The sequence below is a fragment of the Macaca thibetana genome, chromosome 1, assembly GCF_024542745.1.
Source record: "Macaca thibetana thibetana isolate TM-01 chromosome 1, ASM2454274v1, whole genome shotgun sequence".
Lineage (NCBI taxonomy): Eukaryota > Metazoa > Chordata > Mammalia > Primates > Cercopithecidae > Macaca > Macaca thibetana.
The window spans coordinates 109909480-109921967 of record NC_065578.1 but is presented as its reverse complement, the minus strand read 5'-3'; the positions used below and the strand labels follow the sequence as shown (position 1 = coordinate 109921967).

The 12488-nt window shown below is 47.9% G+C and overlaps 2 protein-coding genes across 2 annotated transcripts in view; both read left to right on the top strand.

Moving 5' to 3' along the window:
• Positions 1-12488, top strand: part of LAMTOR5 (late endosomal/lysosomal adaptor, MAPK and MTOR activator 5) — a 301434-nt gene that overhangs the window by 181813 nt on the left and 107133 nt on the right. The window lies entirely within an intron of this gene.
• On the top strand, positions 4968-7466 carry KCNA10 (potassium voltage-gated channel subfamily A member 10). The gene has a single exon (XM_050746249.1). The coding sequence runs from the start codon at positions 5358-5360 to the stop codon at positions 6891-6893; it is 1536 nt and encodes a 511-aa protein (XP_050602206.1). The 5' UTR covers positions 4968-5357; the 3' UTR covers positions 6894-7466.

Genomic DNA, 12488 nt, shown 5'->3' with positions numbered 1-12488 from the left:
TCAGGGAAGAGGTTACCTGAACCACAAAGCCTCATCCTCAGTCTGGCTGCCAACATGAAGAGCTATAGGGCATAGAAGGGGCAGCTGGGATGGCTGAGGTCTGCGTCACGTGGGCAGGGAAGCTTCCCAAAAAAGATCAGTTCCCATCCTACTGCATGCCAGCCAAAGTGCTGTACACTATCTCATTCTTTCCCCCAAGAAGCCAGAAGAAAGATGTGATTAGACCCAGTTAGAGGGGAAGAAAGCAGGTTCACAGAGGTGGTGATGTGCCTAAGGTCACATACCTGGTGGGTAAAAAGATGGGATTCAAACTCAAGTCCGTCTGGCTGTTGGGGAAGGGCAATGAGCAGAGGTCAGAAGATAGGAAAGCACAGGGGTCTCCGGGATAGTGAGGGGGTCAGCCTGTTCCCACGTGCCAGATGCCGAGGGACCCAAAGATGACAAAGTTCTAGGAGATAAAACATTAATCAAATAAAATGCCGAGAAGGAAATGTAGACATATTCCAGGGGGTGCTCAGAAGGGCAAGAGTGCCTTCAACTGGAGTCCTTAGAGGAAGCGTCACCTTCAGGTGAGGTTAGAAGTAAAGAATGCAGGTGGCAGGACCTGCCCACGTGGTGGCTGGGAGGGAGGAAAGTACAAGTATGTTCAGCAGGGAAAAGAGATCTGTTTCAACCCAGTGCACTGTCTCAGCACTGTGCCAGGCAAGCACAGAGATTACATGTCAAATCGGACGTTATGGACGACTCTTGAAAGTGATGATCACTTCAGCTATGGGTGAGAGCTCAGCCTGGAGTGATGGCAATTCCATCGAGGCCCTGGATCACTGGGCAGATCAAAAGATCTAAGGCTCAAAGGGGGTCACGCAGAGCAGACTCCAGGCCCCTGCCCATTGCAATGGGAGCCAGCCCCCAAATACCCACAGCTCTGCAGTTCCAGCCTCGCCAAGTGACTCACCCCAACCAAGGCATCCGTCTCCTTCCAGAGTGTGGGGCAGAGGGGGGCAGCCCAGACTGAGTCCAAGGGGCAGAAACAACTCTGATCTTGACTGTTATGAAATAGTAATTATAGTACAAAAGCCTATCGAAAGAGTGAAACCCTTCCACAGAAGCAGATATTTTCCAGTGCAAATAGAGGCTTCTCTCACACCCCTAAACAGACAAAATGCCAAGCACCTAGCTGAGAGAGTCAGCCTGCCATGGCCAGGGGGCTTCCTTGACATTGTGCACATTTCTGAGAGAGGATAAAGTACCCACAGCCTGATCTGCAGGGATATAGCACTGCTGGGTGGTCTCTGGGCACCAAGATTGGCCCTGGGCTTCAGGGTACATTCACTTTTTCTAAACAGTTTGCTGAGCTCTTGCAACATGAGCAGACACGGTGCTGCGCACCGTGGTGAGCACTATGCAAGAGTAAGCCCCTTTTTCCACACGACCCATGCAGTTTACATAGCATCCTCATAACCACCTCCTTTGGTCCTTGCTAAAATCTTGAGGAATCATTGGCAAACCATGCACTTTTATTTCTTTTGTTTGTGTGATTGCCTTTTTTTTCTTTTTTACAGATTTGTTGAAATACAATGATGCACATTAAACTTAGAGTGTGCTACTTGATAAGTTTTGACTAGTGAATAGACTTGTGAAACCATCACAAAATCCAAATAAGAAGCATAAACTTCACCCCTACAGTCTTGAGCCCCTTTGTAACTCTGCCCTCACCCTCTCCATCCTCATCCCCAGGCAGTTGCTGATCTGCTTCCTGTCATTCTAGATTAGTTTGCATTTTCTAGAATTTCATATAAATAGAATTATTCTATATGCGTATCCTTTTTATCTAGCTCCTTTGACTCTGCATATTTTCTTATTACAGATGAAAAAATGGAGTCTGGATGAGGTAATGCAAGCAGTCAGTAATCACAGAACTGTAGAGGCAATGCAGGTGTCCTGGCCCTGAGCCCATGCACCAACCACCACCCCTCATTCATTCATCACTCATTCATTCATTCACTTACCAGAGATGAATTGCATGCATAGGTGGGCTAGCCAAGTGGTGCATAAGACAGACATGGTCCCCGCCTTCATGAGCTTACAACTCTTCATTCCTTCATTCATTCACCTACTTAACAAGCAAGTGCTTAGCAAATAATCACTCTACATCCACAGGATACACTGTTTGAAATTGGCACTGCCCCACTACCTCCAACACCACCCTGCCCCTCATCAGCCACCCTCCTACCTGCAACTTTGAGCTGGACACTGGGGTGATGCAGGTGGGATCAGAGGGGAATCATGTCCTCCAAGACCAAGCAGGCTGATAGGAAAAGCTCTGCAAAACACAATCATGTACCCTGAAAACTTGCAAGAGAGCTGAAGAGTGAAGGCTGACCCCATGGAAGCTGGTGCTCCAAACTGAGGACAAAAGTGAGCATCTACACAAGCAGACTAGCAGCACAGGGAGACAGAGGGCTCTCCCAGACACTGGCCAGGGCAGGCTCCTGGGACACGGTAGGATCTGAACAGTCCCCAGATTGGCAGGGAGGAATAGATAGTCGGGGGAGGGCAGGGGAGTAGAAAGCATATGAGAAGCAGGAGCAAAACAAGGATGAAGACATGGAGTCGGGACTGGGCTGAGCAGAAGGGGAGAATAGTGAGCTGAGAATTCCTTCTGCAGTTCTTCACGTGAAACATGCTTTCTACGAGCATGTTATATTGGGTCTATGTGTGGAGCAGAGGGGAGGAAAGTGTAAAGGGTGATTTTTGTAATTTTACAATTTACGTTTACAATTTACAAAGTGCTTTCACTGTTATTACCTTATTTCATTCTCAGTATAATCTTTGAGATGGGAATTACTATTATTTTTACCCACTTTATAGATTAGAAAGTTGAGTCATAAAACCCAATTATTTGCTATAAAATATATACTCCTAAGTGGTGGGGCAGAGCCTCATACCAGGTCCTTATCCTCAAGACAGTTCTCCTTTCTCTCTGTTTTAATGATTAACGTTTACTACTAATGGGGCAGGTGGAGCCGCCTGCACAGCACATCTCTATAGACCACGGAATATGCTGTTTGACCTTGGCACTGTCTGCCACCTCCACACCATCAGACCCTCATCAAACACCCTCCTATCTGTCACTCGACCTGGGGGTGGAGATGACAAAGAGGCATCTAGGAGGCGGGGAGAAGGGAAATGGCCTGGGTCCCAGAAAAGGAAGTTAATTATTTGGCCAGAGAAGCTCTCCCTAATCCCACAAGCTTGTTGCCGCTGACCTCCAGAGAATTTCCTGATAAGGGTGACTCTAGCCTTGGCTAGAACCATGGAAGTGGTTCCCAAACCTTGCCCAAAGCTCACTGAAGGTACTCGTTCCGCTAAGAAAGCGGGACTGATTCACACCTGGAAGATAATCAGCAGGGAGCACCACCTGCGATCCAAGACCCCATGGGAGAAAACGGTGCTTCAAAGACACAAGATGAGCACAGAGCTGGAGTCCCCCACTGACAGCCATCCAGCTGCCAAGCAGTTCAGGAAAGGCCCCCAAATCATTATGCGAATCACTGTGAAGGGATAGCTACATTTCTCCAGGGCTTACCATGTACAGACCAGGATTTGAGCTCGGGTGGACTGATTCTATTCTCAGATTCCATCCTGCCTCCCAGCCATCCTACTGCTCGCTGAGCCTTGCACAGCAGGCTGGCATCTGGCATGCTTGGCAGTGGGCACATCCTTCCTCATTCCACAGCTGAGGAAGCAGTAGCTCCATGAAATGAGGCTGTTTGCAATAGCCACACACTCCTGAGAGGTAGAATGGGTACTCCACCAGTGCTGACCAACCAGACTTCAGCTCATCACTTGACACATGGCACCTGAACTGAGAAAAGGGGTCATGGGGTGGAAAGAGCTCTGGGCCCCTGACAATTCTGTGGCCCTGGCCTACAGCTCCCCACAAGGCTCGGCTCCCATATAGGGACTCCATGGTCTATCGGGAAAGGCCCTGGGCCAGAAGGCTGTGGCCAGGTTTAGGTCAGGACTCCGTAGCACTAGTTATGTGACCTTGGGAAGTCACTTTGTCCCTGTGATTTGCTTTCCCCATCTGCAAAACAGAGATAACATCTAACCTCCCATGATTATTGTCATCTAATGAGGTAAGTGAATGTGGAATCACGTTGAGAAGACTACAACACTACACTGCAGGTTAGCCTTGTCCCTGTAAAGCAAACCTCTCCAAGGCTATGACCACTACAGATTTTGCCTGAAGCTAAGTCTCTTACTTCTCTCCCATTCCAACCCCGAGCCTGCCTGGCTTCGGTTGAAATTGAAGCTAGAATGAACCTGAGGAAAGAAATATTAGTCTATGTGTATAGATGTCCAAGCCCACTGGGCATGATTTCCTAACCCCAGCTCCAGCGCGCGCACACACACACACAAACACACACACACAATTATTTACTTCCTTCCCACCTAAAATGATTTCTCAGAATGAAATTACTCCCTATGGACACCTTGGGCCCAGGCTAAAAAACTTCCAATTGCTGGTAGTTTCTAAAGTGCTTGTTATGTGGGAAAGTTGACAAAAAACAACAATAGCTATAATATAGTGATCTTTCTTTCCACCAAGCATTCTACACATGTTATCTCATTTGAGGTACCTTCAAAACAACTCTAGGAGGTATTTCCAGGCGAGGGGTCGTTTAGAGGACACTGTCGATTGGCCAGCCCAGCCTCTTGTTTTTCCTTTCCAAACGAATCCCCACTGGGTCCACAGGTCTGGTTCCATCCTTCACCACTGGGTCCAGGAGCAGGGGTGGAGGTGACGCAAAAGGGTTGAATTCCAGATATATTTTGAAGACTTGCAGACATGACCAAAAGGATGTGTGAAGGACTGGCTGTTGCTGTGAGAGGAAGAAAGGCATTACGAATGAGATTGGGCATGGAGACGTGTTTGGGTAGACAGAAGGCTTCATGCAAATACAAGATCATACTTTTTATTATTAAAGAATGTTAACTTCCTCTTTTAGCATGGCCCCTCTGCCATCACATATGAAGACCATCCTTTGCTTGGGAGAATCTCTCCCTCTTTGCCAGGATCCTTTTTTTTGGCAATTTCTCCTAGTTATTAGTTTATGCAAACTCAGGGGTTCAAAATGATTTCAAGGGAAGCATGTTGCCAAAATAACCATGATGTTCCTTCCCAAGCTACAAATAAGTCATTGATTAGCCCACTGGTATGCCTTACCTCAATAAACAAGGGCCAGTTGTATTCTGCCCTGGATCCTGTATAATGAACTTCTTCTTCTCCATAGCTCACAGGAGGCAGCAAAGGCTGAGGATCTTCATGCTTCTTCCCTGGCTCCCCTAGAATGGATGTGTGTGGCTGGAAAGAAATGGAGGTTGCGCTGGTCAATTTTGATAACTCAGATGAAATCCAAGAAGAGCCAGGCTATGCCACAGACTTCGACTCTACCAGCCCAAAAAGCCGGCCTGGGGGCAGCTCCTTCTCCAACTGGAAGATCCTCATCAGCGACAGCACCAACCATGAGACGGCCTTCTCCAAGCTTCCGGGAGACTATGCTGACCCCCCAGGGCCTGAGCCAGTGGTCCTGAATGAAGGAAACCAGCGGGTGATCATTAACATTGCTGGGCTGAGATTTGAGACCCAGCTCAGAACCCTCAGTCAATTCCCAGAGACTCTCCTGGGAGACCGGGAGAAAAGGATGCAGTTCTTTGACTCCATGAGAAATGAGTATTTCTTTGATCGGAACCGGCCCAGTTTTGATGGAATCCTATATTATTACCAATCTGGTGGGAAAATTCGGCGCCCAGCCAATGTTCCTATTGATATCTTTGCTGATGAAATCTCTTTCTATGAGCTGGGTAGTGAGGCCATGGACCAGTTCCGGGAGGATGAAGGCTTCATCAAAGACCCTGAAACACTGCTACCCACCAATGACATCCACCGTCAGTTCTGGCTCCTCTTTGAATACCCTGAGAGCTCCAGTGCTGCCCGTAGTGTGGCCGTGGTCTCAGTGTTGGTTGTGGTCATCTCCATCACCATCTTCTGCCTGGAGACACTGCCAGAGTTCCGGGAGGATAGGGAGCTGAAGGTGGTCAGAGACCCCAATCTCAACATGAGCAAGACAGTCCTCTCCCAGACCATGTTCACTGACCCTTTCTTCATGGTGGAGTCTACCTGCATCATGTGGTTCACCTTTGAGCTGGTGCTCCGGTTTGTGGTCTGCCCCAGCAAGACTGACTTCTTCAGGAACATCATGAACATCATTGACATTATTTCCATTATCCCCTACTTTGCAACTGTCATCACAGAGCTTGCCCAGGAGACAGAGCCGAGTGCCCAACAGAACATGTCCCTGGCCATCCTGAGGATCATCCGCCTGGTGAGGGTCTTCCGCATCTTCAAGCTCTCCCGCCACTCCAAGGGGCTGCAGATCCTTGGGCAAACACTGAAGGCATCCATGCGGGAGTTGGGGTTGCTCATCTTCTTCCTCTTCATTGGAGTCATCCTCTTCTCCAGCGCAGTCTACTTTGCTGAGGTGGATGAGCCAGAGTCCCATTTCTCTAGCATTCCTGATGGCTTCTGGTGGGCAGTAGTCACCATGACAACTGTAGGTTATGGGGACATGTGCCCGACCACCCCAGGGGGGAAGATTGTGGGCACTCTGTGCGCCATTGCAGGGGTCCTCACCATTGCCCTCCCTGTGCCTGTCATTGTCTCCAACTTCAATTACTTCTACCATCGGGAGACTGAGAATGAGGAAAAGCAGAACATCCCAAGTGAAATTGAAAGAATCCTCAACGGTGTAGGCTCAAGAATGGGCAGCACAGACTCTCTTAGTAAGACCAATGGTGGCTGTTCCACAGAGAAGTCCAGGAAGTGATCAGTCCAGGGCTTCTTGGGTCCATCCTGTCTCTCTTCTCTCTTCTCTCTCCCTCACTTTTTCCCCTCTTCTTTCTCTCCCTTCCTTCTGCCTTCCCTTCCTCCCTTCATTCCTTCCTCTTTCCCACTCCCTTCTCTCACTTCATCTTTCCAAAGACCAAAATGTATCTTTTGTGATCAATAAGTATCTCTGACTACAAGCTATTTTAATAAGCCCATACTTCTACTGTATTTTCTAAATTGTTTATTTTCAATACGTTATAGAAAGATTTGGGTCTCTTTTCCTATGAAGAGATAGTTCAAGTCCCCAGACCAGAAATATTGGTATCACCTGGGAGCATGAAAATGCAGAATCTAGGCCTACTCTGACTTACTGAATCAGAATCTGCAGTTTAACAAGATCCCAAGTGATTCATTTGCACATTAAAGATTAAAAAGCACTGGTTTTGGTCTTCCTACGAGGAAGCATATGAAAAGACCAAGGGTTGCTGTAAGCAAAGAGGAAGAGCTCAGACTTATTTAATTACAATAATAATCATACCTTGTACTTGTGTAGCACTGCATAAATTTTCCAAAACACTTTCACCCACATTATCTCACTGCATCTTAGAATAATCAGTAAAGCAGATTTGATTATTATTCGATTTGATTATTATTCCCACGTTATAGGTGAACAAACCAGGGGAGAGCAACTTACCTAAGGTCACCCAGAAACAGTGACAGAGTCCACCAAACTCTCAGAACAAGGGAGTAGAATTGGGATTCCCCAAAGGACAGGGAAAGAAACCTCCACTCTGTCCCTCCCCCATCTACCCGGTCAAATAAGAAGGCCTTGTGATGTCCTCAGTCCCAGCACCCAACACGTGGCCACTCAAAGACATTTCAACACCAGAACAATGCCTCTGGGTCACAGACCACTGCAGCTCCACTCCACAAAACTCCCAACACACAGTCCTGGCTGTGTCTGTCAGGGTTCTCCAGAGAAATGGAACCAATAGGGGGTGTGTGTGTGTGTGTGTGTGTGTGTGTGTGTGTGTGTGTATTTATATGTGTACATATATACACACAGAGAGAGAGCGATTTCTTGTACGGAACTGGCTCCCGCAATTATGAAGGCTGAAAAGTCCCATGTCCACAGGGTGAGTCAGCAAGCTGGAGATTCAGGAGCACCATGGTACAGTTCTGGTAGGAAGGCCAGCAGGCTCAAGCCCCAGGAAGAGCCGATGTTTCATTTCAAGCCATAAGGCAAGAAGAAAACAATGTCCCAGCTCAAAGGTAGTCAGTAAGAAGGAATGGCCCAGTGCTTGGGGTAAGGAATCAGCCTTTTTGTTCTATGCAGGCCTTCAACTGATTGGATGGGGCCCACACACGTTAGGGAGGGCTGTCTGCTTTACTTAGTCTACTGATTTAAAGGTTAATCTCATTGAGAAACACCCCCACAAACACACCCAGAATAATGTTTGACAAATATCTGGGCACCCTGTGGCCCAGTCAAGTTGACACATAAAATTAGTCATCACACAGACAGCCACCCAGCTCCACACAATCCTGCAAGACACAGCGCTGCAACCACGGATGCCTCCACACAACTTCCACTTCATAGTAAGCTGGCTGATGTGGGAGAAAGCCGCTTCTCTTTTCTTTTGTCTTTATCTCCTAAAAAGCTGAATTCAGTAATCTTTACATCTCCTTTCCATCCTAATAATCTCAAATACCTTCTTGCACTTTAACCCCAAGCTTAGAATTAAGCACCAGTCATGCAAAGATCCAGCCTGGGCTTCACACAAGGCATTATTGCCCTGAGACCTAGGTAAACAGGCTCCTGTCCCAGCCCATGAGCCTGAGGATTCCAGACTTCAGAGGGTCTTCCCCACAATTTTCTAAGTTCCCTTCCCATTTCTCCCCTTCAGTGTCCTTTCAGGGCACTCTCCAGTTCCCCACCCACCCCTCTCGCCCAGGTGAGTGGGGCTGACCAGATGCCCCATGGAGCTCCAGGCCTCACACCTATGGAGTCCTCTGAGGCCTTATGCCAGGCTCTGGTTCCAGGATGGTGGCCTGGTGAGCAGATTGTCCTCGCTGGTCGGTTTACAGAGCCACACAAACTTGGGTGCCAGAATGATGAAAACATTTTGATTTAGGGTGATGCAAATGCTTATCTGTACAATATAAAACCTACTTGCCCAAGACCTCAAGGACCTGAGAGGGTGCCTTAACACGGGAGCCCACATGCCCACATTCAAGCCTCTGGCAGGCATGCCATCACAATCCTTTACACCAAAACCTCTCCCCTACGAGGGCTATGTGGGGACACTGTGCCCCTCACATCAGCCCTCTGAGGTAAATATCAGCACCCCCACTTTGCCATGTGAGGAACTGGTTTAGAAAGATCCAGGGGCACACAGCCAGGAAGCAACAGAGAAGGGATTCGAACCTAGATCTCTTTGATGCCAAAATGTGCCTCTTCATGCTTCCTAACCAGAGCGGTCTCCATGGGGCAAGCAAGCTGCGGCTGTGGTCATGCAGACAGGCTTGGTGCTCTCCTGGGATCAGGGAGGCTGCTTCTCCAGAGGCCTCTGCCTTCTCCCTCCCACTGACTCTGCGTTCAGCAGCAGGGCCACATGCTGGCCCTACACCATTGCATGTTGCAAACACAGTGGAATAATCAGACCCCAGGATAGGCTGGGCCGGTGACCCCAGAGGCCAAATGGAGTCCCAGGGATTGCAGCCCTAGGCTTTCTCTTCCTGAGGCCCTGCCAGAAAGAGTATAGGCAGAGCAGGGCAGAGAGGAGCCACTTTTTCTTTGGCTAATCTAGTTACCCTTACAGCCTTAGAAGGGCCCGATCATGAGAGTCTGATACCCAGGAAGCAGGCCCTGCCTTCAGGCTGGTGCCAGTGACTGCAGCTGCAGAGGCAAGCCCTCCATTCCCAGTGAGGCAGGTGTCACAGTCTCTGTGCACCAACACTGGATCATCGGATTCTTTCTTAACCACCCAGGGCAGGAGAAGAGCTATGGGAGCCCCTCCCACCATACATCTGCCCAGCCTCCTGTCTGCAGTGATATCTGTTGTCTGTAGAGGAGCACCCAGATGACTCACTGACAAACAAAAAGGAGAGAGGCGGGGAAGGCAGAGCGGGGCTTCGAGGGGCAGTGTGGAGCACAGAGAGGAAGATGTTCCCACGACACATGCGGAGAAAGGACTTGTCAGCAGCCAGGCTGGGACAACCCTGCTTTTAGAAGGAGCAGAGCAAGGCCTGAGGCCTTCATTCAGTGAATTAAGATGTACTGAGCTCCTACTGCGTGGCAGGCACTTTATAGCCCCTGAATAAAGATGCTGGATAGAAGAAAAGGACCCTTTTTTAACTTTTACAGTAAAAATAAGCAAAAAACGTGAGAGAAACAGGACATTTTCAAGGGGTGATACAATTAGCAAAGGGTTTTCAAAACTTGTGTTTTCTTTTCCATCATAATATACCAGCTGTCTTTGCAAAGAACTGTGCCATTTAGAACTAATGGTTGTGCTCTGCTCATCATTCTCTCTTTTTTTTTTTTTTTTTTTTTTTTTTGAGATGGAGTCTCACTCTGTCACCCAGGCTGGAGTGCAGTGGCGCGATCTCAGCTCACTGCAAGCTCCGCCTCCTGGGTTCACGCCATTCTCCTGCCTCAGCCTCCTGAGTAGCTGGGACTACAGGCGCCCACCACCACGCCCAGCTAATTTTTTTTTATTTTTAGTAGAGACGGGGTTTCACCATGTTAGCCAGGATGGTCTTGATCTCCTGACCTCGTGATCCGCCTGCCTCGGCCTCCCAAGGTGCTGGGATAACAGGCTTGAGCCACCACACCCAGCCATATTATTCTCTTTTCAAAAGTTGTATAAACCATAAAACATTTTGAAACTTAAGGGTAAAACCTTCTAAACTTGGAGTTGAAGTACCTGGCTAAGTTGGTATTAATTGTATGACTTGGACATCAATGAGCTTCAGTTTCCTTAAGTAGAAAATGGAGATTTAAAAATACCTAACTAGCAGCAAACATGGTCACGTTCTCCCCACCCACTCCACCCCAGCAAGGAGCAGGCCCTGGGTCCCCCCTGTTGTCCTCCCTCACCCAACCTGGCTAATAGGGATCACAGGCCCTCCACAGCCCACCAGAGTGGCTGCTCAGGGCCCACCCTCTGCTGGACTTCCTGTTTCTCTGATTCTCATACTTGTGTTCAACCTCCTTAAGCTTACTTCCAAATCTGGAAACACGGACAAAATTACTTCTGCCTCGCAGGCTGAGGACTCAGTGATGGAGTTTTACTAAAAGTAATTTATGGCTGTAAAGCACTGCACAAATGAAAGGAACTATGAGTCTTTAAAAGCTTTCCTGTGGACCAATTAACACTACCCAAACAAGTATAGAGCTTACCTTTGCAATCTGAGTCAAGGAATGACCTTAAGCAGAAGGCAGCTGATTTCAAAGACAGCATAAATATGGAATTAATAAACATAGGTGGGCCGGGCACAGTGGCTCACACCTGTAATCCCAGCACTTCCAAGGTGGGCAGATTGCTTGAGCTCAGAAGTTTGAAACCAACCTGGGCAACATGGTGAAAACCTGTCTCTACAAAAAATACAAAAATTAGCCGGGTATGGTGGCGGACACTTTTAGTTCCAGCTACTCGGGAAGCTGAGGTGGGAGGATTGCTTGAGCAGAAGTCGCCATGAGCCAAGACTGCACCACTGCACTCCATTCTAGACAACAGAGTGAAACCCCTTCTCAAAAAAAAAAAGAATTAATAATGTGGGGCATAGACAGAAGTAGTGAAGAGGATAACATCATATTTAATAAACAGTTATAACATTATAAATGCTTTACACGTTTTTCATTTCATCTTAACAACCACTATAAAGCATTATTTCCATTGGCAGACAAAACCGAAGCTTCAAAAAGTTAGGTAACATTTCTTTGTGGCGTATTGTGGGTGTATTAATCTGTTCTCACACTGCTAATACCAGAGACTGGGTAATTTATAAAGGAAAAAGGTTTAATGAACTCACAGTTCCACATGACTGGGGAGGACTCACATTCATGGTGGAAGGCAAATAAGGAGCAAAGTCACGTCTTAGGGGGCAGCAGGCAAGAGAGTGTGTGCAGGAGAACTCCCCTTCATAAAACCATCAGATCTCGTGAGACTTACTCACTATCATGAGAACAGCATGGGAAAAACCCGCCCCCATGATTCAATTACCTCCCACAGGGTCTCTCCCATGACACGTGGGAATTATGGGAGCTACAATTCAAGATAAGATTTGGGTGGGGACACAGCCAAACCATATCAGTGGGGAGGTCATCCTAGGAATCCCAAATGGAGGGGGCACAAAATCGAGATGATTATACATAGATGGTACCCTAATTGTCCTATGCCCCACCTTCTTGGTCAAGAACCTGACCTTTATATTGCCACCCTCAATTCACCTTCACTCCCAGCCAAACCAAAGGTGTCGATACCATAAAACAGGCCAGCATCATTACCTAAGGTTCTGGGACAGCAGAGTGGCTGAGGTTTGAGCCACCCCTCACTGTATAAGCCTTTTCTGGCCCACACTATGCAGA